The sequence below is a fragment of the Colobus angolensis genome, unplaced genomic scaffold (genome assembly GCF_000951035.1).
Source record: "Colobus angolensis palliatus isolate OR3802 unplaced genomic scaffold, Cang.pa_1.0 Scaffold26, whole genome shotgun sequence".
In the NCBI taxonomy this organism is placed as follows: domain Eukaryota; kingdom Metazoa; phylum Chordata; class Mammalia; order Primates; family Cercopithecidae; genus Colobus; species Colobus angolensis.
Genome location: NW_012115821.1, coordinates 17344439 through 17371901, shown reverse-complemented (window position 1 = coordinate 17371901; position 27463 = coordinate 17344439). Strand labels below are relative to the sequence as shown.

The 27463-nt window shown below is 37.9% G+C and overlaps 1 protein-coding gene across 1 annotated transcript in view; it reads left to right on the top strand.

Moving 5' to 3' along the window:
* The window catches only part of CACNA2D3 (calcium channel, voltage-dependent, alpha 2/delta subunit 3), a gene marked incomplete at its 5' end in the record, with an annotated part of 947927 nt that extends 922518 nt beyond the window's left edge, over positions 1–25409 (top strand). The window contains 3 exons of the mRNA XM_011947304.1: positions 24317–24429; positions 24649–24731; positions 24995–25409. Of these exons, the coding sequence (XP_011802694.1) occupies positions 24317–24429; positions 24649–24731; positions 24995–25087 (289 nt within the window). The remainder of the gene's footprint in view (positions 1–24316; positions 24430–24648; positions 24732–24994) is intronic.
* Between the last annotated feature and the right edge of the window lie 2054 nt (positions 25410–27463).

Genomic DNA, 27463 nt, shown 5'->3' with positions numbered 1-27463 from the left:
TTCCAGGTGCTCCTTATCCTTGTCAGCTCTTGGTATTATCATTTCCTTCCTTCCTTCCTTTCTTCCTTCCTTCTTTCCTTCCTTCCTTCCTCCTTCCCACCCTCCCTCCCTGTCTCTCTCTCTTTCTTTCATTCTTTGTTGCCATTCTTAAGGGTACCATAGTGGCATCTCATTGTGGTTTTGCACTTCCATGATGAATAATGATTTTAAGAATCTTTTCATGTAATTTCTTGTGATCTACATCTTATTCAATAAAATATCTGTTCAAATGTTTTGCTCATTTTAAAAATAGGTAGTTTGTTTTCTTTTTATTGAGTTTTTTGCTGTTGCAAATTTTTTGTATATTCTAGATACAAAATATCCTTTGTAAAAACATGGCCTGCAGCTTGTCTTTTCATTCTCTTAATAGTATCTTGCACAGGGCAGAAAGTATTTTATTTCATTGAAATCCCATTGTTTGACTTTTTAATGGATTGTGCTTTTGTTTCATATCTAAGAAATCTTTGCCTCACCCAAGGTCACAAAAGTTTTTCTTCTATGCTTTCTTCTATAAATTTTATACTCGTCAGCTTTATATTTAGGTCTGTGATTCATTTGGAATTAATTTTTATACATAGTGTGAGGTACAGATTAAGATTTTTATTTATTTAACATTATGGACATCCGATTATTCCATTATCATTTGTTGAAAAGACTGTCATTTCTCCACTGAATTGCCTTTAAACCTTTGTTGAAATTCCAGTGACTGTGTATGTTTACATCTGATTGAACACATTTTAATTTATCTATGTGTCTATCTTTTCTCTAATATAAAACTGTCTTGATTATTATAGCATTATATTAAGTCTTGAAATCAAGTAAGAAGAATCTTTTCTTTTTCAAAATGCCTTTGGCTATTCTAGTACATTTGCCTTTCCATGTAAATTTTAGAATAAGCTTGTCTAGAAATATTTTGAGAAGTCTGCTGGGATTTTGTTTGAAACTGGGTTAATTATATAGCTTAGCTGGGGAGACCTGACATCTTAACAAAACCAAGTCTTCCAATCCATAATCGTGGCATAACCGTCCATTTATTTAGGTCTTCTTTGTTTTTTCATCAGTATTGTATAGTTTTCAATATAACAATTTTTCCAGTTTTTAAAAAAGTGATACTTATTTCTTGTACCTTTAGTGCTATTATAAATGATACTTTCTCATTTCAATTACGAACTGTTCATTGCTAGTATTTAGAAACATGATTGGTTTTTCTATATTTATCTTGTTTCTGAACTTTTCTAAACTAATGTATTAACACTTGCTTTTTTATAGCTTCTTAGACTATTCTATGTAGACAAATTATATTGTATGTGCATTGAGATGGTTATATTTATTCCTTTCCAATCTGTATGCCTTTTATTTCTTTTCTTTTCTTTTCTTTTCTTTTTTCTGTCTTATTGCACTGACTGGAACCTCCAGGGTGTGATGGTGAATAGGAGGAGAGTGCCAGCAGACACCCTGGCCTTGTTCCCGATTTTAGAGGGGGAAAGCTGTTAAAATTTTATCATTAAGTCTAATGTTAGCTGTTTGTTTATTTTGACATCCTTTATCAAGTTAGGGGAGTTCCTTCTGTTCCTAGCTTCTGGAGATTTATTTTTCTCTTATCATGAAAGATTGCTAAAGTTTGTCAAATATTTTTTCTCATCATTTGAAATAATCATATGGACTTCTTTAGTCTTTAGATAATTTTTGTATCTTGAACTTGTCTTGGATTCTTGGGGTAAACAATACTTGGTCATAATATATTGTTCTATTTTATATTACTATACTCAAATTGCTAATATTATGTTGTGGCTTTTTTGCTCTATGTTAATAAGGTCTATTGATGTATAGTGTTTTGTGCTTTTTGTTTTTGAGACAGAGTTTCATTCTTGTTGCCCAGGCTGGCATGCAGTGGAATGATCTCAGCTCACTGCAGCCTCCGCCTCCTGGGTTCAAGTGATTCTCTTGCTTCAGCCTCCCAAGTAGCTGGGATTACAGGCGTCTGCCACCATGCCCGGCTAACTTTTTGTATTTTTAGTAGAGATGGAGTTTCACCATGTTGGCCAGGCTGGTCTTGAACTCCTGACCTCAGGTGATCCACCCTCCTTGGCCTCCCAAAGTGCTGGGATTACAGGCGTCAGCCACCACACCCAGCCTATAGTGTTCTTTTTATAATGCTATCATCTGGTTTTGATGTCAGGATGATGCTAGCCTTATAAAAACACTTGTGAAGTGTTCTCTCCTTTTATATTCTAGGAGATTTTGTGTCAAATCTGTACTATTTCTTCCTTAAATGTTTAGTAGAATTCCCCAGTGAAGACATCTGAACTTAGAGATTTCATTATAGAAAAAGTTTTAACTATGAATTCAATATCTTTATTTATGATCATTGAAGTTAGCTATTTTTTCTTGAGTGAGCTTTGGTAGTTTGTGTCTTTCAAGGAATTTCTTTAGTTAATCTAAGTTATTGAATTTATGAGCATAGAGTTGATTGTTTTGTATTTCCTTATTGCTCTTTTAGTGTCTGTAGAATCTGTAGTAATGTCCTTTCTTTCTTACTAATAGTTTTAGTTTATGTCTTTTCTCTGTTTACTTTGTAATAGATAAAACAGTCTAAAGGTTTATTAGTTTTATTGATCATTTAAAAGAACCAGCTGTTAGTTTGATTTCTCTATTGTTTTCTGTTCTTAATTTTAGTATTCTCTTCTTCATTGTTTTCTTTGTCCTCCTTGCTTTGAATTCTACTCTTCTTTTTTCTAATTTCTTATAGTGGAAACTCAGAATATTGATTTGAGGCCTTTATTCTTTCTAATATAAACATTTAATATTAGAAATTTTCTCTGAAGTACTTCTTTAACTGTATCCTAAAAATTTTGATATGTTTTATGTTACACTTTTCATTAAATTCAAAACATTTTCTCATTTTCCTTATGGCTTCCTCTTTGACCTTGAGGTTATTTAAAGCTGTATAGTTTATTTCAAAATATTTGAGAGTTTTCCAGAAACTTTTCTGTTATTGATTTGGAGTTCAATTTTATTATGGTTTGGGAGCATTCTTTGTATAATTTTAATTTTTTTAATTGTAAAAATTTGCTTTGTGATCCAAAGCATGATCTAACTTTGTGAATATTCCATACGAACATATATATATATGTTCCATATATGTGTGTGTGTGTGTATATATACACACACATATATGTATATACATGTGTGTGTATATGTATATGGTGTTGTTAAAGTTTTCAATAAATGTTAATTAGGTAAAGTTGGTTTCTATATTCTTACAGATTTTCTACCTATTCTACTTTTTCTATTCATTACCAAGAGAGGAGTGTTGAAGTCTCCAACTGTAATTGTAGATGTGTTTATTTCTCTTTCAATGTGTATTCATTTTTGGTCTCATTTATTTGAGGTTTGGTCATTAGATACATACATATTTAGGATTGTTATGCCTTTTTAGTGAATTGACTCCTCTGTCATTTTGTGATGTCGCTTTTTACACTTGTAATATTCCTTGTTCTGAAGTACACTTTGTCTAATATTAATATGGCTACTGCAAGTTCCTTGTGACTAACATTTTCATGGAATCCTTCCCCATCTTTTAGCTTTAGTCTTTTCAATATGCTTATAGTTAATGTATGTTCTTATAGGTAGGACATAATTGGGTTTCACTTTTTAATCCAGTATATCAATCTACCTTTCAATTGGTACATTTGGGCCATTTATTTTTAAACAACTTGCCATATATTTAATGTAGAATATACTGACCATATTTAAAATGTACATTTAGAAAATTTTTAACCAATGTCTATATCCATGAAACTATCACCACAAACAAGATGAGTATATCCATTATCTCTAAAACTTTTTTTCTTCCTCTTTGTAATCCCTCCCACTGGTTTCTCTCCACCTAATTCTATCCCAAGTTATTACTGATTTTCTTTTTGTCACTATCGATGAGCTTGCATTTTCTATAATTTTATGTAAATGGAATCATACAGTATGTATTCTTTTTTGGTCCAGCTTCTTAAATACCATTTAATTATTTTGAGATTCACTGTGTTATATAGTTAACAGTTTATTCCTTACTCTGATAGGATTTTGATTAATATTGCCTTTTGTATATAAAATATAGAAATCAATATAGAGAGAACTGACATCTTAACAACACTGGGACTTCTAGCCTAAGCTCATACTCAAGCTTCCTTCAAATTCTAACAGCAATGATTCACGGTTTTTGGTAGTATATAGTTCCTGCACATCTGTTGTCAGATTTATCTCTAAATCTGTAATATTTTTTGCTATTTGAGTAGTATTACTTCATTTTCAAACTGCTTTTTGCTACCAAAAAATCCAATTTGCTTATCTATATTGAATTTTATATCCTGCAACCTTTCTAAGCTTCCTTATCATTTCTAGTAGTTTTTGGTAGGTTTGATTACATTTCCTACAAATATGAACATACAGTCATCAAATAAAGATAATTTCTTCCTTTCTTTAAAATCTGGATGAATTTTATTTCCTTTCTTGCCTTACTGCACAGGCTGTAACTTAAAGTATAATGTTAAGGAGAAATGGTAAAATCAGACATGCTTTTCTGTTTCTGACCTTAAGGTAAAAGCATTTGGTCTTCCATATAGGCCATTTATTTTTAATGCAGTTACTGATATTATTGGCTTGAAATCTAGCACTTTTCTAGTTGATTTCTGCTTGTTCGTCGTCTTTTTTTTCTACCTTCTTTTATATTGACTATTTTATGATTCCAGTTTTTTTCCTGCTATTGGCTTATTATTTATATACTTTTAAGCTTTTTTTTTTGTATTGGTTGTACTAAGGTTTACGATATACATCTTTAATTGCTCATTGTCTGTCTTCAAATAATATTAAACTGCTTCAGTTGTAGTGTACTTACCTTAGGATAATATAATCCCAATTCCTGTCTGTCATTTTAGCCCAGTCAGTATTTCTTCAATCTATTTTTTGACTCATTTTCTCTTGACTCAATTCTGGGATTCTAAATACTTTGTTAGACTGCTTGGTACTACTTTACTGCTTACTGAGCTTCTGTTCATTTGTGTTTTAACCTTGTTTTTCTCTTTGTTCTCCAATTTGAATGATTTCTATTGACTTGACTTCAAGTGTACTGATCCTATCTTCTGTTGTATTCAGTCTGCCTTGAATACCATTCAGTGAATTTTGGATTTAAAATATTTTATCCTGTTTTAAGATTTGCATTTGGATTCTTTATATAGTTTCCATGTTTCTGCTGGAATTCACCCATTTCATACCTCAATATATCCACTTTGTAAAGTTTAATTAACATATAAATATATTAATATCTTATAAAATATAATATGTTACCATTATCTACTAACTCTAATACCTGGGCCAGATGTTAGTCTATCTTTAGATTGATTTTTTTCTGTTGACTATTTTGTCACATTTTACTATGTGACACAATTACTGTACAAGTTTCTTCACATGTATAGTCAGTTTTGTACTTTGGATATTGTGGATGGTACATTGTAGATGTCCTGGATTCTGTTATATTCCTCTAGAGAATGTTGAGTTTTATTGTAGCATGCATTTAAATTACCAGTGTGTCTCCTTGCTCTTTTGGTGGCCTGTTTTTAGGCTTCAGAAGGTGATTTTGTTTCATTTTTGCCTCTAGCTCTGGAATATGGTATTTAGTTCTTAAAACTTTTCTCCTCTATCATGTACAGAATTTATCTGTACTAGTTAGTAATGATATACAGGTGATATATTTCTGAATTTTTGAATTTTAACTTTTAAATAACTCTTTTTTATTTAAGAAACATGCTGATTAAAGAGAGTTGTTGTCAAATCCAAAGAATCATTGCTCAAACCAATGCTGCATAATTTTTCCCCTGTGTTTTCTGCTAGTAGTTTTATAGTTTCTGGTCTTACATGTAAGTCTTTAATCTATTTTGGGTTGATTTTTGTACATGATGTGAGATAAAGTCCAGTTTCATTCTTTTGCAAGTGGATATCCAGTTATCCCACACCATGTATTGAACAGACTATCCTTTTCTCAGTGTGTATTCCAGTAAAAATCAATTGGCCATGTATGTGTAGGTTCATTTCTGGGCTCTTTATTCTGTTCCATTAATAGATGTGTTTATTTCTTTGCCAGAATCATGCTGTTTAAATTACTATAGCTTTGTAGTATAGTTTGAAATTATGTAGTATGGTGTCTCCAGCTTCATTGATTTTTACTTATGATGGCCTTGGCTATTAGGGACTTGTGGTGATTTCATATGAATTTTGGAATTCTTTTCTATTTCTATGGAAAATGAAATTGGAATTGTGATAGAGATTGCATTTAATCTGTGGATCACTTTGGGTTGGATGGACGTCTTAGCAATATTGATTTTTCCAATCTACAAATACAGGATATTTTCAATTTTTTGTGGCTTTAGTTTCTTTCATCAATGTTTAATAGTTTTAAGTGTACAGGTCTTTGACCTCCTTGGTTAAATTTACTCCTAAGCTTTTTTTGTAGCTATTATAAATGGGATTGTCCTCCTGATTTCTTTTTTGTATAGTTCATTGTTAGTGTACAGAAATGCTAAAAACTACACATTGGTCTGGGCAATGGTTTTTTGAGTTTGACCCCAAAAGCATAGGCAGCAAAAGCAAAAATAGACAAATGAGATTATATCAAACTGAAAAGCTTCTTCACAGCAAAGGAAACAATTAACAGTGTGAATAGACAATCTACAAATTGAGAGAAAATATTTGTAAGCCATATATCAGAAAAAGGGTCAGTATCCAAAATATTATAAGGAATTCAAACAACTCAACAGCAAGAAAACAAAACAATACAAAAAAACCCAGTTAAAAAGTGGACAAGGGACCTGAATCAACACTTTTCAAATGAAGACATAGAAATGGCCAATAGATCTATGAAAAACATGTTCAATATCAGTAATCATCAGGGATATACAAATTAAAACAACAATGAGATATCATTTCACACCTGCCAGACTAGCTCTTATTAAAAAGGATGAAAGATAACAAGTGTTGACAAGGATGTGGAGAAAAGCAAACCTTTGTACACTATTGGTGGGAATTTAAATTAGTATAGCCCTTATAGAAAACTGTATATGGAGTTTCCTTAAAAACTGAAAATAGAATTACCGTAAGATGTAGCCATCCTACTTCTGGATATTTACCCAAAAGATTTGAAATCAATTTTTTAAAGAGATGTCTGCACTCCCATCTTTATTGCAGCACTTTCATAATAGCTAAGTTATGTAATCAACCTAAGTGTTCATCAATAGATGAATGGGTAAGGAAATTGCAGAATAAATGCCCAATGGAATACTATTTGGCATTAAAAAAGAAGAAAATTCTGTCATTTACAACATCCTGGATGGAATGGGAGAACATTATACTATATGAAATAAGCTAGACACAGGAAGACAAATACTGCATGTTCCCACTTATATGTGGAATCTGAAACGACTGAACTCATAGAAACAGAGTAGCATGGTAGGAACAGAGGCTGAGGTAGAGGGAGGAATGGGGAGATGATGTTTGAAGGGAACAAAATCTCACACAGGAAGAATAAGGATTTTTTCTGGAGTTCTGTTGCACAGCATGGTGAGTATAGTTAACAATAGTGTATTGTACATTTCAAAATTGCTAAGAGAATAAATCTCGAATGCTCTCACCGTGAAACATGGTATTTAAGGTGATGGATTTTGATATGATTTGGCTGTGTCCCTGCCCAAATCTCATCTTGAATTGTAGCTCCCATAATTTCCGTGTGTCATGGGAGGGACCCAGTGGGAGGTAATTGAATCATGGGGTTGGGTCTTTCCTGTGCGGCTCTCATGATAGTGAATAGCCGCTATGTAAGACGTCTCTTTGCTCCTCCTTTGTCTTCTGCCATGATTGTGAGGCCTCCCCAGCCACGTGGAACTGTGAGTCAATTAAACCTTTTTCTTTTATAAATTACCCAGTCTGAGGTATATCTTTATTAGCAGCATGAGAATAATACAGATATGTAAATAATCTTAATCATTCCACATTTTATTCATAAATTATAACATCACTTCATGTCCCATGAATATATGTCATTATAAATTGTCAATTTACAATAAAATAATTTTTTAAATTATAAGGTCAAGATTCCCCCCACCCCGCCAAAAAAGAGGGTTAGCAATGGAGAGAGCTTGTGGAAGAAGATAATGGCAATAACTAACTGAAGTCTGTTAACAACCTGGAGAAATGTGAGGCTTTTTTTGTAAGGAGGAAGCAGTGATGTGAAAGCCAAATATTTTAGTGTTATATTGGGAAGGGATCTTAGAAATCACTTTTGAGGTAGGAAAACTAAGATGAGGGAAGGAACAAAACACTTCTCATGGTGATTTGCCTATTAATTTCACAATGGGAGTTCAATTCAAGTCCATTAGCTTCTGAACCAGTCGGCTTTCTGGGAGGTTATCTCCCACCTCCATTTTTTTCTTCCCCTTTATTCCATGCTGTGTGGATCAAGTATACGCTGAATGAGAGAATAGTTCTCATTTTTCTTGTAAGATGTTTTTTCCTATTTAGAATACAAATGCTTTGTTCATGTCATGCAAAATGAACAAAATCCTTTGTTCATGTAATGCAAGATGTCCAACCTTTTATAAAGCAATTCTCAATGATCAAAATTTTGACAAATCACAAAAAAAAAAAAAAATCCTTAGGAACACTAATTTAAAAGTCTAAAACATTGCCTTTCATCCAGTGTTTCTGGAATACATCTGTCTCTCTTCAAACTTTTCCCTGGCTATAGGTCACTACCATGGTGCTTACGCTATTCAAAGTGAATAATCATGCTATATTGTGATAAGGGACAGTTGAATAGGGATGGGAATTTTTGGCAGCATTGACTTCAGAAGTCAAAACCCAAAGTATAGCAGACTACATGATTTGTTTAGTTATTTCCCTGGGATATTAATTCAAAGCTACAAGATATATTATTCAGAAATCTTAGATAGAGTCAAAGTAGGAAGGCATGAATTCAGCTTTTATTTTAATCAGCAAAAGTTTATCAAGCTCCGATCGTAGACCAGGCAGTGATACAGCTGATGTTACAGAGAGACTCAAAGAGGATTCGTTCTGGGGAGAACTCACCCCAAGGATATACGGTAAAAATGAGTACGTAGAAGAAGACAGCAAGGCCACTAAGGAGGGATTTCATTGTTCTTTCAATTAATGATCCTGGAAAAGTGTCACTCTGGTTTTAGTTTTCCTGGTGGTCAGCAACTGAAACTATACATGGTTCTTGGTTCTTATTAAAATGTGATTCCTACTCATTGCAGAAAATTGAAAAATAGAGAATAGTGTAAAAAATAAAGCAAAAATCACATGCCAGCTCATTACTCAAAACTAAGTTGCATGCTCAGGCTCTGAGGCCAAATGGCCGGGGTTTGAATCCCAGCTCCACATCTTATTAGCTCCATAACTTTGAGCTGTCCCCTCATCTGTAAAATCAGGATAAGTAGAAGGATTTAAATGATGTGATATTTCCCCCTGCTCTTTTTTTATATGCAAAACTGGCTTCATATTTAGTTCCATTGTTTTCTTACCGTTAACATAGTACACTGAACCATTACATTTATGTCCAACCTTTTATAAAGTAATTCTCAATGATCACAATTTGACTTTGCCAGATCACTTAAAGGGAGATGTTTAACTTCCCAGTGAATTCTTTATACTTTTAAAGTGTACACTGTTATTCAGGCTTCCTGATGATTCATTCTGAGGCTATTCTGTTTTGCTAAATGAACCCTACAATTCACATGGAGATTGTGAAAGACAGTATAAAGATATAAAATAAAAGATTAGAACTGAGAGTTCTAGGTAATGTTAAATTATCCCTTCGATGTAGGGACAGATTCTCTTTTCTCTGTTTACCAGAGAATCATTACATTACTACTGCCCAAACACATTTCCACATGAGATGTTGTTGTATTGAAACAGGAGAGTTCTCTGACCCCCCTCGCAGGAAGTGCAGCAGGGGTGTGGCTTGTCTGTTCTGGCTGCAGCTGCTGCTCAAACACCTTATGGGACAGGGAGCATTCTGACAAGCAGATACAGGAGCTGGGGTGAGTGCTTCTAGGCTCCAGCCCCACGGTGGCATCTAAGGTTGTGTGCCTGTGACTCTGAAAGCCCCAGTGGGCATGCTATAGTGCTCTTTTAGCTCTGCTGTCCACAGACGGCTTAAGTATTAACCAGCTTAGTGCCCTCTTGGTACCCAGATTCTCGTCCAGCATCCAGGAAGAATCAGGTCACATACAGACTTGAAGGATGGTGGATATGGGGATTTTATTTGGTGATAGAAGTGGCGCTTACTGGGATGGATAGGGAGCTGGAAAGGGGATGGAGTGGGAAGATGATCTTCCCCTGGAGTTCAGGTATCCCACACCCAATCTCCTCTCCAGCTGTCCTCAGCCATAATCCTCTCAACATTCAGATGCTCCTTTTCTTCTCTCCTCTGCCAGGCTGCTCTTCTGTTTATCTGCTCATCTGCTTGTGGAGCCTGGGGCTTGGGGTTTATATGGGTACAGAATAGGGGGGGCATGGTGGATCAAAAGGCAACATTTGGATGCAAAAACAGGAATAACTGTTCCCGTTTAGAGCTGCCAGTTTCCAAGCTTGAGGGTGGGGCCTGTGCCAGGGACCTGCCATTTCCTTCCCAGTATTTCCTTGCCTCCTGTCCATATCCATGTGATGGGTGAGATGGCAGGCTCTATTGTCTGATAGCTGGAATCCAGATCATACCTATTACCTGTGCTATCTTAAAGCAAAATGAGGTCTAATTATTGAAGTTCCTTGCAGAGTTGTGAAATGAGTCCATTTTAGGTGAAGACCATCACACAGTGCCTATATAGGGTAAGTGCTCAGTAAGTGGTAGATGATGATGGTGGTGATGGTGATGGTGATGAGGGTCATGATGATGGTGGTGATTAGTTATGTAGAGTGTAAGGGATGAAACAAAGGTTAGCATTAAGCAGGCCTAGCTTTGTAGAGTTTCGATACTTTGAGATTTGATGTTTTTTTAGGTGATGAGGGTCATGATGATGGTGGTGATTAGTTATATAGAGGGTAAGGGATGAAACAAAGGTTAGCAGCAAGCAGGCCTAGCTTTGTAGAGTTTCAATACTTTGAGATTTGATGTTTTTTTAGGATTTGGTAAAGTTGTTTAACTTCTCAATGCTTGAATGTCTTCATCTATAAAATGGAGAAAATGATATTTCTTTGAGTTGGTGTGAAGATTAAAGGGGAACTGCTTAGAAAAGCATTTGGCATTAAGTAAACACTCCATAAATGTTAGCTATTATTGTCATTATTTATAAGAAAAGACATTGTTTCAGTGAAAATAGTTAACAAACTCCTTACTCTTCTTAAGCGGATTAGAAGAAAAATGGTTCATGTCATAATTAAGAAGATTTACTGAAGACCCTAGTACAAAGAAAAAAAAAAAACTTTGAAAAGCTAAAATGATAACCAAGTTTTAAAAATATCCTTTGTTGTTAGCTCTTTTGAGATTCCCTTCCTCTGGGATAAGAAAAGAAAACTGGGCCCCTCTCCTTTCATTCATTGGGGCTTTCTCCCCCATATTTCAAACACAAAATACCATTCCTTGCCATCTGTCTTCGGCTGACAATGCCAAAGAACCTCCTGCCCAGGTTGTTTTCAAGATGTGGATAGGCACCATAAATCTCAATAAATCCTCGGTGGGCTGAGGATGAGTGGAAGTCATTATCATGGCTCTTACTGATGCGTTCTGTCTACAATAGAATAAATACCACCATGGGACACCACCCTTCAGGCAAAGCATCTTTCTGGCTTTTTGTGTGCCTTCCCCATCAGCAAGTCACAAATGGAATGCCATAATGTATCTATTGTATACAATAGATACATTATATTTGTATATTTGAATAAATAAGTATAACAGAGAATATGCTGGTCCAATTTAATCTTAGCACTTAACTATGAAAACACAGCACATTTCCCACACTCATGAAATGGAGCAGAAGAGGCCTATACCAGCTTGGTTCTTGGCAGGCCATCCAGGGTAAACCTGGTGTGAGCCATGCTTATGGCTTCTAGGGCAGCTCCCTAAAGCCTAGATTTTCCAACTGCAGGGAGATTAGGCAATGTAGTGGCGATGATACGGAATTTAAGAGCTTACCACTTAATATCCTTTTGTTTACAAATGACAGAGGCTCAACTCAAACAAGCTTAAACAATACAGGGAAAAGTTGAGATATAAGCTTCAGGTAGGGCTTACTTAAGTTTCCCAAAGGTTAAGACCAAGATCCAGGTTTTCTGTATGCATTTCCCAGCAGGCACTTCCATTCATGAGCACAGAAAAGCTGCCAGTGGCTCCTGAGGCTGAAAATGTCTTTGTTTTCATGTGTTTGGAGTACAGATAAGAACTCTGCATTTCAGACTGATTGAAATAACTTAGGTTCAGTACCCAATTCTGAATCCATTGCTTTCTCCAGGAGAAGGAATTGTACCAATCCGCTTAGGTCTAGACAGCATGCCTGGACAGGGCTGGCTCCTCAGAAGCACCTGGGCTGCCTGAGGGAAGGGTGCAGTCCTTCCCAGGAGGAAGATGTTTTTACCAAAAGAAGGGAGATTGGATATCAAAGAGAAACTTCTATAGAAGGTCAGACAAGGCTCTTTGTTTTCTGAAAGTGGTTGTGGACCTTGAAGAGTGGTGAGAATAAACAAAAATTCTGGGCTGCTTAAACCTCGTACTATATTCTGTGAAACTCGTTTGCCAAAGAGCTTGTGCTACTTTGAATTGTATTTTTATCTTTCATTTTTTGTTTGTTTGTTTTTTGAGACAGTGTCTTGCTCTGTTGCCCAGGCTGGAGTACAGTGGCATGATCATAGCTCAGTGCAGCCTCAAACTCCTAGGCTCAAGTGATCCTCCTGCCGTAGCCTTCTGAGTAGCTGGGACTACAGGCACACATCATCATACCTGTCTTTTTTTTTTTTTTTTTAACACAGAGCCTCACTATGGGTTTCCCAGGCTGGTCTCAAACTCCTGGGGTTAAGCGACCCTCCTTCCTTGGCCTCTCAAAGTGCTGGGATTACAAGCATGAGCCACCACACCTGGCTATATCTTTTACTCATTTTCCATTGTTATTCAATGACATGTAGAAAGCAAAAATAAAGGAGATCTCTGCTTTGTTCTCAGAAGTCTAGTAGGAAACAAAATTACCCAAATTAAAAAACAAAATATTAATAGCTGTCTGCCTGGTTACCTAGAGAAAGATGGAGGGAAGGAAGATACTAGCTGGCCTACTCACTATACTGTATTGATGATTAAATCAATTCCTACTGCCACCAACCTGTAGAATTGGAGGCATCTTTCCTTCTGACTTTTGATTTGAGTTCCTATTGGGAAACCATTTGTTTTCTTATTTGTTTCATTTATGGCTTCTTAATGTGTGTGACCTCTGCCTCCCATCTGACATTTACAGAAGCCTCTTGTTGGATCTCACTTTTAACTGCCCTAGAAGGTAACTCTTCCATTTGTTTTCCTGGGTTACCAAAAGAGAATTTTCTACACACTCCAAAGCTTACAGTTTTGAGACTATCCTTTATGTAGCCTAGAGTGCTGGTGTCTGTCCTAGTCATTTCCAATGTAGCAGTACAAGGATGGCAAAATCGCTGTGAGCATTTAATTCCACACGCACACAGAAGGCTGTGGATTTTATGTGGGTGATACAGGTACCTACACCATGTCATGGGAGAATGGAGGAGGACATACTTCCCTTTGAGAAGGAGGGCTTCATGGAGAAAGTGACATTTAATAAGACTTTTAGAACTGAATTGGGGTTCTCCAGAGGTATGGGAGGAGGTGGCTTCAACAATCAAAGGCTTTGCTGGTCCCTGAACCAGCAGCATCAGCATTGCCTAGTAGAAGGTGAGAAAGGCAGAATCATGGGCCCTACCCTAGACCCACTGAACAGAAACTGGTATTTCAGCAAGATTCTCAGGTCATCTATAAGCATTCTCAGCTTGAGAAGCACAATTCTAGACCAGTCAGTTTCAGCCTTGAAGGACATTGGAATCACTCCAGGAGCTTAAAGAAGAAAAAAAAAAATACATATATATATATATATATATGCATGCCTTGGTCTTTGCAGGGATTCCAATATAATTTATTTTAGGTGTGGCCATCAGGAAAAAAAATGCAAAATGAAAGAAAACAAAATGTTCTTCAGGTGATTCCAGCGAGCAACCAAGGTAAGAATTAGAGCTCCGTCTGGGTCTCAGCACTGTGAGAGAGGCAGCATGGTGCACTCAGGGGCTCATGGGTAGGTCAGCAGCCTGGATGTTGGACAGGAAGGTGGCCTTGGGGCTGGGATGCTTGAACACATCAGGTTGGAGAGAGAGCCAGGTAGAACATAAAGGGCCTGTTTGCTTCACTGAATGCAGACCATCGGGTAGATGACAGGGGCTGTAGAAAGGTGTAAAAAGAGGGATAGGGTGTCAGCCTTGCACTTGGGAAGGACCACCTCAAGAATGGGTCATGGCAGGGAGACCGGTTGGAAGATAAACCTAACATTTTGCGGATTAGCAGGGTTGGCTTCATAATTGGCCAGGCCAAGTGCAAATAAAAGTGTGCGCTGCTTGTTTAGAAAGCAAGAAAAATGTGTTCTTAAAGGTATGAAAGGTTAAAACTTTTTCTTCTTTCTCTGGTCTCTCTTGACTGCTCATGATATTTTTTGATTTGCCATTTTAATATTGTGCTCCTTCAGACACGGGGCTGCTCATTGGCCAAGTGCTTAAGGAGTCCTGCCCAGTTACCTGACAGGGTGTGCGGCTCAGCGGCCACAGGGCTTCTCCCTCCCACTAGCCACAGGACGGAGGTGCCGTGTCCTGGCTGGAGGAGGGGACTGAATCTCCCCTTGCCGGGGGCTCGCTGTCCTTACTCATGCGGGACAGCCAGTCCCCAAGGGATTTCAATCTTTGCATCAGATACCAAATACTTGGGTACCTGGATCAGGGTGGGCAGGAGGTTTGCCCCTGCTAAGTCACCCACTGAACATGCTGTGGCACTGCCAGTCACTCCCAAGCCTTGACCCTCTGCATGCCTGGCCCAGGCCCAGCCAGGTGCAGGTGAGGTAGGGGGCAGGGCTCTAGTTGCTGGGCTGAGTGCAGGAGGGGAATAGGTAGCTGGGAACACCCTGGGGAGATGGAGGAGAGTGTAACTGTATATGAGCAAAGCCTCAACCACCCCCTCCTCACAGCCCTCCTCTCTTTAATCCTATGCATGCCCCACTGGCCTCTGGACTTCACTTATGTAACACAAATTCAGAGATAAAATTAAGAATTTTAAGACAGCCATGCCTGCAGAACACTCAACTCCAAGTGACCAGCCCTTCTGATAGTAAGCCCCTCTGCAGCTACACTGGTTGCACCCATAAAGCTGGCCCTGCAGGATGGAGATGGAAGGATGGATTTGAGAGACATTAAGGACATGGTCAAACCAGGGAATGGCAATGTGCAGGGAGGAACATGTTGAGAGTTCACTGGAGATCTCTGGCTGTATGACTGCATAGAGGGTGACACCATTAAGATATATAGGGAAACGGGAGAAATGATTATGGGAATGGGGACAGGGGCAAGCTTTAGGGACCGGAGAGCACTTCCTTTGTTACAACAGAGAATCATCTGTCTTTTCTCTGATTTAATTGCATAGGCTGGCACTTTTAGAACAAGAATAAATAGCAGAGGAAAGTGAGCCTCCTTGCCTTCTTCTGACTCTAATTGGCCTGCTCTGAGTGTTTTATCCTAAGCATGATGCTAAATGTCATTCACAAATGGGTGCTTTCTTCTGTTCTTTTAAGAATTTTTTTCAGGGATGGGATTTGTACCCAGTGTCTTTTAGGCACCTATTGAACAGATCCCACAGCACTGACTGTTTTCCAATGCTGTATAGGGTGTCTTACACTAATAGATTTTCCGGAATGTGAACTGGATGTCAAGTGGGGATTTTTTGTAGTCCCAGATTTAGGGGAGGACAAGGTGACACTATGTGCCACAAGTTCTAGAGTTGGCTGGCACTAATTTAGAGTTGGAAATCCTCCTCCAACCCCCTACTCCCACTCCAAGCTTATTTGGGTTAGAAAATGGGCCTGCCTTTTGTCTACCACGTGAACACTGATCAGGGCCTATTCAACAAGAATGTCAGTATTCATGGAAAGAGGTATTTCCCTCCACCAGGTATTACCCTTAGGCATGGGTTATGCTCCTGTGGTCCCAGCTCCTCAGGAGACTGAGTGGGAAGGATTGCTTGAGCCCAGGAATTCAAGGCTGCAGTGAGCTATGATCACACCACTACACTCCAGCCTGGATGACAGAGCAAGACCATGTTGAAAGAAAGAAGAGAGAAAGAGAGAGAGAGGAAGAGGGAGGGAGAGGGAGAGAGAGAGGGAGAGGGAGAAGGAAGGGAAGGGAGGGGAAGGAAGGGAAAGAAGGGAAGGGAAGGAAAGGAAAGAGAGAAAAAAGAGAAAAAAAAAGAACTGTTTCATGTTTCTATTTTTATTCAGCTGGGACCACTCAATAATCTTGTTCATTTGCATTTCTAGGCCAGTCCTCACTGCAGCATGCTATATTGCTTTTTCAATGTCCCGCTGAAGTTTAGTTACTACATTTCATTTAAGATCATTGCATCAATAATCATAAGGAGAAATTATTTGTGTATTTCTCTCTTCCTGTCCACCTCCCTCCCACTGTCTCATAATATGGCTATCAAGTTATGCTAGAACACATACAAAATAATTAAGTTTTCCTTTGAATTTAAACAGTCACCAAATGTTTGCTTTCCGGGCCCATGTAGGGAAACCTGGTGCTTGCTGGGACAGGGCAGGTGGGAGATAGGGCCACTTTCCACCTCCAAGGAGAACAGGATCCTGATGGAGAGCCACAGTCACGTGCCGCATTCAGCTGGGGAATAGGACACTATGAACAGGGCAGTGCCAAATTCATTAGCTCCCTGGGACCGACTCATTGCCTTTCATTTTATCTTTGGATAAAATCTGGAGAATCTATATAAAGGGTAAAAATCTATAAAGGGTGAAATACATCAGTCTAGGGTCAAAACGTTTTAAGATTCTATCCTGACCAAATATTTTTCAAGCCACAGTTTTGTACCCATTTAATGAAAGGCAAGCCAAACAAGCTCTCCACATGTGCAATCCTGTGGTCCTCGGGGGATCTTATCCCTGCGTTCCTCCCCATCCTGCCTGCTTGTTCGGAGGGAGTACAAGGGAGGTATGGTGATCACTTTCATCATTTGGTCAGGAAAGCCCCTCTAGGAAGATAGTGTGCGGCAAATACTCTCTCTTGTCGGGGGAGGCTGTCTTGAAATCGCATCATCTTTTTCCCTCCAGTTCTTTCTCGGTCTGTAGTGAATGGGAAAGGGAGGACTGGATTATTTCAGTTCTGGCAATGGATACATCAAAATTGCTTCCCTCTCCCAACTCCCTTTCCCTCGAGGACCTAATTTATTTCACGCATTTTGACCTATCCCTGCTTAGAAACAACCGCTGTGATTCTCTGCTGAGGCATTTCCCTCCTCGCCTTTTTTGGCCCCCAGGCAAACGCACCAGGCCACAGCCCCTCTGACTATGATGTCAGCCTGGCTGCTAGGCCCAGCTGGATGGAGGTGTGTTTTATGAAGTTCAACCCTGCACCCTTGGCCATAAATACACGTTGTACACATAAATGTACAGCTAACATTGCCCAGGCCCCTCCGAAGCACCATGTTAATAAGCAGACAGTAAGTCTTTAAAATATGGAAAAGTAGTTAATCTTTCCGCTGGCAAGTCTTTTGTAGGGGGTGGCTTTTCTCCTCTCAGCGTAGCTGCTTGAAGGGCTTTTCAACTCCTAGGATTTGGGAAAGAAGGAAGAAAAGTTGGCTGTGGGGCTTTAAAAACAATAATATCTTGCATTTGCTGTCATTAAGCATCTGCATTGAGGGATCATTCTGGGTCTGTCCTCAAGGAGTTTGAGCTCTAATCATTCCAGCACGAGACAGACAGTCTGCTGCCTATGGCAGAAGAACCACACTAGCCTGGGCTCTGGAGGGCTGCAGCTTTGTGCTTGAACCTCTGCTCTGCCCCAGTTACTCTAGGTACTTAATTTTTTGTTTCCCCATCTGTAAAATGGGCATAATTTTGTCTTATTCATATAGCTGTGGTAAGAGTTTACTTATCCTCGTTGAGTTTCAGTTTTCTCTTTTGTAAAATGGGCTTGACCCTCACAGTTCACTTTATACTTGTTTTAAGAAGACATTAATACATTCTCCTTGTAGAGAACTTCAGGGTTACAAATGGAGTTCAAGCCTCCCTTGACAGTTACTCCCTGTCATGGTCCTTTCTTCAGAGGTAACCACTGTTGCTGGTGTGGTGTGTAACCTTCCTGACCTTTATTTATACATCCATGCATTAGGTAGGTAGGTAGGTAGGTAGGTAGATAGATAGATAGATAGGTAGGTAGGTAGATAGATAGATAGATAGATAGATAGATAGATAGATAGATAGATAGATAGATAGACAGACATATAAAGAATTTATAGAAATGTATCTTTTTTTTGTACTCACTTTATGTATAAATGCCAAGGACTTACCAGGCAAGTAATCCTAGAGGTTACAAAACAAAAAGGCTTACCAAAAAATTAAGATGCTCAAATCCCTTGGCTGATTGAATTCATTTAAAGCATATGGCTAGAAGCAAGGGGAAAGAGGGCAGAAGACCTCCCTCCCTGTATCCTGTGTTATGCACTGTTCCTCTGTTCTCCTCTTCTCTCTCCCATCTTCCCTTCCTTTCCCTTCCCTTGTCTCCACCCTCTCCTGCTCTCTCTCCCACTGATGGTGTAGCGAGGAGGACCACACTTGAGGATTCTCAGTCTGGAACAGGGCCTCAGCAGGCAGAAGGTGCCTGCAGCCAACACACACTTGCCTTATTGGAGAGGTACAAGGACAAGTGTGTAGCTTGCCTGTAACCTCCTGAGCAGCCACAGCATTTATCTGTGTGTCTCAGGCAGAGAATGGATGTTGCCAGTCAGTTAATTTAAGGATGACCCAGGAGAGAGCTATCAATCTAGAGATGACAAGGTCTGTGCCTGAAGAATTGAGTGCATTTAATTTTATGTGGTCCTTCCCTTCCTTCTTCTCTATAGGAAGACACTTCATATGTTCTTCCTTTACTATTTCTGTTCAACTTAGTCCATTTACTCTAATCTAACATAAGTCATGGGTCACTTATGTGCTATCTATACCTAATACATCTTATAAGTTTTATCCGTCTCATTTATTTTTCTTGTTTCTCTGTAGCAGAATTAAATGTTCTTAAATAAATAGTCGTAAATATTCTTAAATACTCGTACTTTATGTATAGTTTCACATTATTTTCCCACTCACCATCTTGGGTCTCCTTTCATGACAGTAAATAGAGATCCTCTTTACCCTGTCACCTGGTGCCAAGAAGACCACCGAGTGGACATATTCTTGCTTATTCAATCATTGCCCCATTGTTGGACGTTTTTTTGTTTGTTTGTTTTTGGGGTTTTTTTGTTTGTTTTTGGGGTTTTTTTGTTTGTTTGTTTTCCTTTTTTTTCCATTTCAGTGAACATTGCTACCAAGAGCATCTTTGTACATGACTTCTTGGGTTCTGAACAAGAGTTTATTTTAATGAGAATTAAAACTACAGAGAAAATAGGTATAAAAGATTTCCACTATAATAATAACAAATTGTCCTCATAGTAGCTATAAAAGTTCACTTTCCCACCCGTGGTATAGAACAGTATTCATTTCTTCAGACTTTCTCCATTATTTGATATTATCATAGATTTTAATTTTTACCTATGTCCTAATCAAATCATTACTTTCACTTATACTTCTCTAATTTTTAGTGAGATTGAACCCCCTTTTACCTATTTGTTACTCATCTGTGTTTCCTCTTCTATGAATTGTCTCACGAATTTCGATACTGAGTATGGCAAGCAACTGCCCTTCCCTTTTTTATAAAATCCAATTTTTTATAGTTGTCCATACTATTCTCTATATTTACTCTTCTGAAAGAATCTTAGAATCATGTTCTCAAATTCCATAAAAAAACCTATTGACATTTTTATTGAAATTGCTTTGAATTGAAAAGTTAATTAAGAGAGAAATGACATATTTAAAGTATGAGTGTTCCTTTCCACCACCATTGTACTTCTCTCCAATTTTTAGCTTGTGTTTTTATGTTCCTCAGTAAATTTGCATCATTTTCTTCATAAAGGCGTATGTTTTACTTGATTTATTCTTGGGCGTTTTATAGTGATTATTGATACTATCAATGGTTCTTTATTTCACAAATATTTTTCATTGGTTATTGCCAGTGTCAGGCTGTGGTTTTATATGATTATGTAACTAGCCAGCTTGCTGAGTTCTTTTATTAGTTCTAATAGTTGGTCAGTGGGTTCATGTGGGTTTTCTACGAACACAGCAATATCTGTTCTTTGGGTGATTGGGTCGAATTCACCTGGGGGTAGATTCTCAATGAGCATTTCAGTTTGGTTCATGGCAATTGGTCTGCTCATGATTTTTATAGCTTGGCCAAATGTAGATAATTTATGCTTTATCCCCAAAGGCGTGTTTCCTCTAAGTTCTCAGATTGTTTACAATGCTATACAGAATAGTCACCAAAAAATGTTTAAAATGCTCCCGTATCTTTCAGGTTATAATGATACTTTGTGACTTAATTTCTTGATCAGGAGTGCCAAAGTTGATTTATGTCGGTAAGCTTTTAAACCAGAGTTTGATTCTGTTGGTTATCTTCACAGTTTAATTTTTATTTTATTCTTCTGCCTTTATCATTTCAAGTTCTGTCATTGATTCAACAAATATTGACTGAGAAGTTGCTGTGTCCCAGGCACAACTCTAGGTGCTAGAGGTAACTAATAACCTCAGGCAGTTAGATGCAGCCTTGTTACTTTGGAAACTACAGTCTTTTATGAGGGGCAGACAGTAAACAAGAAAGGAGAAAGATACAGAAGGAAAGTTTTGAGGTCATTGGTGTCCTTGGCAAGAACTGATTCAGTTGGAGTGGTGAGGACTACAACCTTGTTGGAATACAATTTGTGAAGGAGAGAGAGGTATGAAGAGAGAGAGTTGCGGGGAGAGAGAGAAGGACTATAGATAATTATTTTTAGGACTTATGGTATAAGGAAAGATAGAGAAACGGGATGGTCGCAGGAGGGAGGGTTAAGAGACAGTTTTGTTTTTCCTGAGCTGGGAGATGTGACAGCATGTTTGCCAACCTCCAGGAAGGGCTAGTAGATGAGGGAAACTATTTGTGCAGCCGTCACTTGTCTCTTCTTTTCCACCAGTCACATCCTTGAAGAAGCCTGAGAGATAGGCTTTGCAGAGGGACATTAATACTCAATCCAGCGGACAAGAAGGAAGACAATGTATAGGGCACAGGTGCAGGTTTATTTTCTTATTTTTCCAGCTTCTTGATTTGAAAACGTAGTCAATTTTTGCAACCTTTATTTTTTCTGATGAAAATGTCTAAGATTATACTGCACAAATTTGAATCTGGGCTATTATCAAATCTCAAGGATTGATGAAGGGTACTTTTTAACTTTTAATTTTCACTGTTTATATCTTTTTGGTATTAATTTCTAATTGTACTCTACCATAAAAGAAGAGGGTGTAATCAATACTATAGATTCTTTGGAATGTGTTGCAGTTCCCTGTGTTTGAAAATAATTTATATTCTGTGTTGTTTATATCTGAAGAGTTTTGGGTCCATATTTTTAATAGATCATGCTTTCAGAAAGCCCTTTTGTTATTTCTTTCAGTTTGTATACTATTATCATTATGTGAATAAATAATCATGTTTTATCTTGCTAGTGGATTATAATTCTTTTTGGTATGAACTGTTTTATTTATTACATTTTAGTGATTTTTTACTCTGAATATTTGTATATTACTACTAAACCTGAACCTGTTTCTTTTTTGTTAGCATATTTTTGATATATTTTTCCCTCCTCCTATGTCATTCTGTTTTTGGAGTGTTTGTGGCAAACAGCATAATGTTTGTAAACCCAGTTTAAGAGTCTTTGCCTTTTAATATGTGAATCTAACAACCTCACAGTTATTGTGATTGGTAATAATTTTAGGTTTATACTGGCAGTCAGGTGTGTGTAGGGGGGTGTTTAATTTCTCGTGCTATCCAGATTTATCAGGTTTTAAATACTTTTAAATATTTTTTCAATGATTATTCCTAATTTGAAAAGATAATTTTCTATAAATGTCTACGGAAATTTAGAATCTATTTTTCTCTGGACATGACATACCTTTGACTCTCTTTTTTCCTCAAAACTTTAAATATATTACTCTGTTTCTTCATCTTCAGTACTCCCACTGAGAAACTGGTTTTATTCTCATTCTAAGTAATTTGTTTCTAGGGAAGCTTTTAGAATTGGTCTGTATCTTTGAGGATAGGAAGTGTTTTACTCATGTTTCAGTGGGGCCATTCATTGAAAAGAACTGGATTTGTTTTTTCAGTGCAAAAAATATTTTCTCCCTTTGGATCTTTTACGTCATATTTTCATCTCTTCTCCCTTATTGTTCATCTGGCAGACACACTTGGCTTAATCTTCTAGTCAGCCATTTGTTCTTCTGAGTGTTTTGTGATCTTGGTTTTGCGGTTTTCTTTGAGACTCTATTAACCTGCCACCTCCAGGGTAGAAATTGTGAGCTCTCTGAAGAGAGATATCTCAGGTAGAATATATTTATGTTGATGGGCAAAATCTATTCAGAAGAGGCCAATTGCTGGAGTAACATTCTTGCATAGGCGAGAGTCTAGTGTTAAAGAGGGAAGATAAAGCAGATATAGATATAGATGGGATTAATTAGCAAAACAGTCATCAAGATTGAATATTTTTCTGAAGCCAGATATAGTTCTAGACAAGAGTGGGAAGGACAGAGAGTAGGTGTCCCAGTGTAGATAGTGGTTAAGGCATTGAGGAAACATCTTTGCACCGTGGCAAGCCCTGTTCCCTACTACAGATGAAGAAAATGAACATAACTGTGGGATATTAGATGGGCATTGGGCATTTATAGAAAAGAAGTCAATTGTGTTGCAGTCTCAGAGGCATTCATGGATCATTCAACATAGGAGGTGACAACAGGTTAAAAAAGGGGGAGTTCCTTTCCCTTCTTTATAATGTCCCATAAAGCAGAAGAACTTTTCTTCATTGCATGATTTTAGTTCACCATGGTGATATACTCAAAAGAATGGAACAAATTTATTGCGAGAAAGGCAAATGAAGATAAAACCTTTGGAGAGACTGACAATTTTGTTAATGTCCGTTTGTTAAGTTAAAATCTATTAAACTGAATTTAATGAAATCTTATGAAAAGTTATGTGATAGGGGTTCTAAGCCTGGAGTTAAAATTATTTAGCTAATCTGTTGGTTCTGGAAGAATATGAGATTTTGATCCCTCATTTGTTCCTCCAAAGAATCAGTAGTGTTTTGTGTTAAAGGATTATTTTATAGTGTCTTTGTCACTTCACCGCGTTGGGCAGTGTGAGAAGGAGGCACTGCCAAGCTTGCTTAAGTTGGACTAACTATACTGATGGATCAGAAGGTCAGAGCAGCTATACAGCCTTGGTTCTTACAGAACTTGTGCTCTGGGAAGTGTGGGACCTCATAAATGACCAGCATTAATCTCATTCAAAATACTGGTCCTGTATACTGGGCAGACATTGTGCAAAGCAGTATAAGGAAGGCTCTAAGAAGTTCACTACCTCTTTTGCCATTGGTATGACATAGTTTCACTCTATCCTTGAGGGAAAGAGGAGAGAAAATGCCACTTAGAGGAACATCAAATGTAACTTGGGGTAATGTTTAGGCTCTGGGAGAAGGAAATTAGTCTTTGAAAGTCTCACCTCTTAAACTTTGGAAACAGGTGATTCAGCCAACTCTGACTCTTGTGTTTTGTACATACAGCATTTCAATCTTTCCAAGGTGAGTTGTATGAGCCGCATGTCATTATAGCTATTGTTTTCCTAGTGAAGCTAGGTATTTATAAGTGAAGAGCCTCATGGAGAAAGGTAACATTAGTAGTAAAACAGTCTCCAAAATTTGCTTTACAAAATATGGTAGTTGCTACCACCCAGGAGAGAAGTCTTCCTCTTGACTCTTTAATTGATGGATAATAAATGACTGTCTCACTACCTCTTGTTCCAACAGATCCTTTGTCATCCAGCAAATCCCAAGCAGCAACCTGTTCATGGTGGTGGTGGACAGCAGCTGCCTCTGTGAATCTGTGGCCCCCATCACCATGGCACCCATTGAAATCAGGTATATCCTTTTGTGTGCAGGTCCAGTCACTACCATGGAAACCAGTAAGGGGGATCAATAGTAAGGAAACCTGGGGGAGAAATATTAGAGAAGGAAAATTACATCCTTTCCACTGTTGGAGAAAGAGAGTAGTTAAAAGAGTTGTCATTACCAAGTTTTGACCTCTGAAATGCAGAGAAGAAAAAAGCAATCCTTGGAAACATGCCTTAACTACAGTCAACATAATGAATCCCTTAAGTGTGAACGTCTAAAGGCCCAGAAGATCAGAAGGCGCCCAGAATCTTGTCATGGCTTCCATCCTGAGGTAAGTCTGAGAACTGTTCCTGTTTCCTTTTCCCATCAGAATCACCATGAGAGTCTCACACTGGTCAAAGAACTACAGCTGAAAAGTTTACTCATGAGAAAATAATCCTTTTCAGTAAACTGAATCCACACATCATCTAGCTCCCAGAAGACTTTGTTCTTACATTAGAGAGGAGAGAGAGGTCTGGGGAATCCACATGGTTGGAAAGTTGAAGGTGTCCTGGAGTCCATTTGCATCTAACCAACCCCTGCCTTTCCCTGTAGGAGAATGCAAGGGAGTGTGGGGGTGCGCCGAGTCTCCGGGCCCAGACAGTCCTTCTTCTGCTCCCTCTGCTTTTGATGCTCTTCTCAAGGTGACATTGACTGAGATGTTCTCTTGGCATGCTAAATCATGGATAAACTGTGAACCAAAATATGGTGCAACATACGAGACATGAATATAGTCCAACCATCAGCATCTCATCATGATTTTAAACTGTGCGTGATATAAACTCTTAAGATATGTTGACAAAAAGTTATCTTTTTACTTTGCCAGTCATGCAAATGTGAGTTTGCCACATGATAATCACCCTTCATCAGAAATGGGACCGCAAGTGATAGGCAGTGTCCCTTCTGCTTGAAACCTATTGAAACCAATTTAAAACTGTGTACTTTTTAAATAAAGTATATGAAAATCATAGTCTCCATGTTTGGATTTGATCATCACTTTATTGCTAAGAATACCAACTGAAAACAATGCATGGGGAAAAATGTCCCCATTCTGGAAACCAGGAAATGATGGCTGTTGGCAGAGCCTTTGTTCTAAAGCAGATTCTAGGCACATATTTAACAATTGTTTAGATGCTTCACTCTCAGTTATAAAAATATTTATAGAAGTAAATCAAAATATCATCTACATGGGAAGAGTTTATTACATAGAACCCTGAATTTTGTTGAACTAAACTTCAATGAAAATCATAATTTGGATGCGAACACAAGCTTTCATCATATTCAAGTGGTGAATTATTTGGGAATAGAAATAAGTCATAAATCCTAGGAATTTGGTCTGAGGAGACTTGAAGGAGGAAAAGTACAATGATTATAAATTTGGCTTCTGGCTTTCCCCATAAACAAGATATGAAATTAGATCTCAAGTATTATAAGAGATGAAACTACCCAGACATGTAAGCATTTCTAAACACTGGCTCTTGACCCAAAGAAAACAGATTTCACTGGATCATGATTACTAAATAAAGTGGAATAATTTCCATGCCTAGGCAGAGTAGAGAATGCCTTACTTTATAGGACAGACATCTAAAAGTTATCCAGAGAATCCTACTTAAACTCTTTCAAAAAGGGGCACATTATCCTCTTGATTGTTTAGAAAAACTGATGTCACTGTACTGCTTTATACTAAAAGGATTCCACAACATTGTTGTAACTTTTAAAATTACTATGCCTCCAGTGCTGTTTGTTCTCAACATAACAATACTGTAACAGGCAAACTTGCCAAACTCAACAGCCATGGGGCCATGGAATTGTGACAATTGATATTATTCACTCAGTGCACGTGGTAAATGAATAAATTCATTTGTTGCTCATACAAATATAAAGATATATTACATTTACACTGATATATTGATATCAGATAAGGAGCCACAATTTATTAAACTGGAATGATAAGACTCTAAACCCATAAAGTCACAAGTATAAAGACATTCTATTTATGCCTAAGGTGATGGCCAGAGGAAAAGTGTGCTTAATACTAAGAAAGATGAATTTATCACAGATCTAGGTGATTTATAGAAAAATTTAGGTGAAAAGAGCAAGTTAGGAGATTTATAAGAGAGAAATCATATTCTAATTAAATTTTAACAAAAATTAACATGACATAACCTATGATTCTCCATTACAGTTCTTAAAAACTGGCAACAATAAGTCAAGTGTATTATGATATAATGCTCATAATTTAATGCAAATGATGCAAAATACGTGTAATATAATTGCGTATAATTCCACTCCCAGTCTCATTTTAAACGATGGAGTAACATCATTTTTGTTAAACTGTTTATGGCATAAATATAGCATCCTTGAGTCACGCTGTGCCTCATGCCCTTATCAGGGATTACATTCGTGTAACTGACCCACCAGGAACCTCTGTTTGCTGTTCTCACAAGAGCTCCAAGCAACTGGACATTCTATTTATCTACTTGGAAATTGAATAATTTTCTCCAACTTAATGTGTCCTAAGCACAACTCATGATCCCCCTCCATTAAACTTTTTTCTTCCCAGTGACTCAACTCCAACCCCAAACCTTGGGGCCACCCTATTTGCGCTTTCCCCCGCAGCCCGCCTTGCATCAAGTCTCATGAGCTCTGCCCTTCAAACACCAAAGCTGACCACCACTTTTCCCAGCCCTTCACTGCTGCCATCCTCTTCCCAGTCACTACCCCCTGTCCTGGATCTCTGAAGACCTATGTCCTCATTGGTATCCTGTCTTCCACTGTCAGCGACCACCCAGTCCCACTCCACGGTTGGTTCTCCACACAACAACCAGAGTAGTTTTTCGGAAACAAGTATCTGATCCTAGCCTTGCCCAGTGCAATTAGAAAAACACATCCCTTACTGTAGTCCACAGCAGGGGTTCTCCAAGTCGTGTGTGTGTGTGTTTGAATGACTCAGGGACCTTTCAAAAATCTCTGGGGCAGGCTGGGCATGGTGGCTCATGCCTGTAATCCCAGCACTTTGGGAAG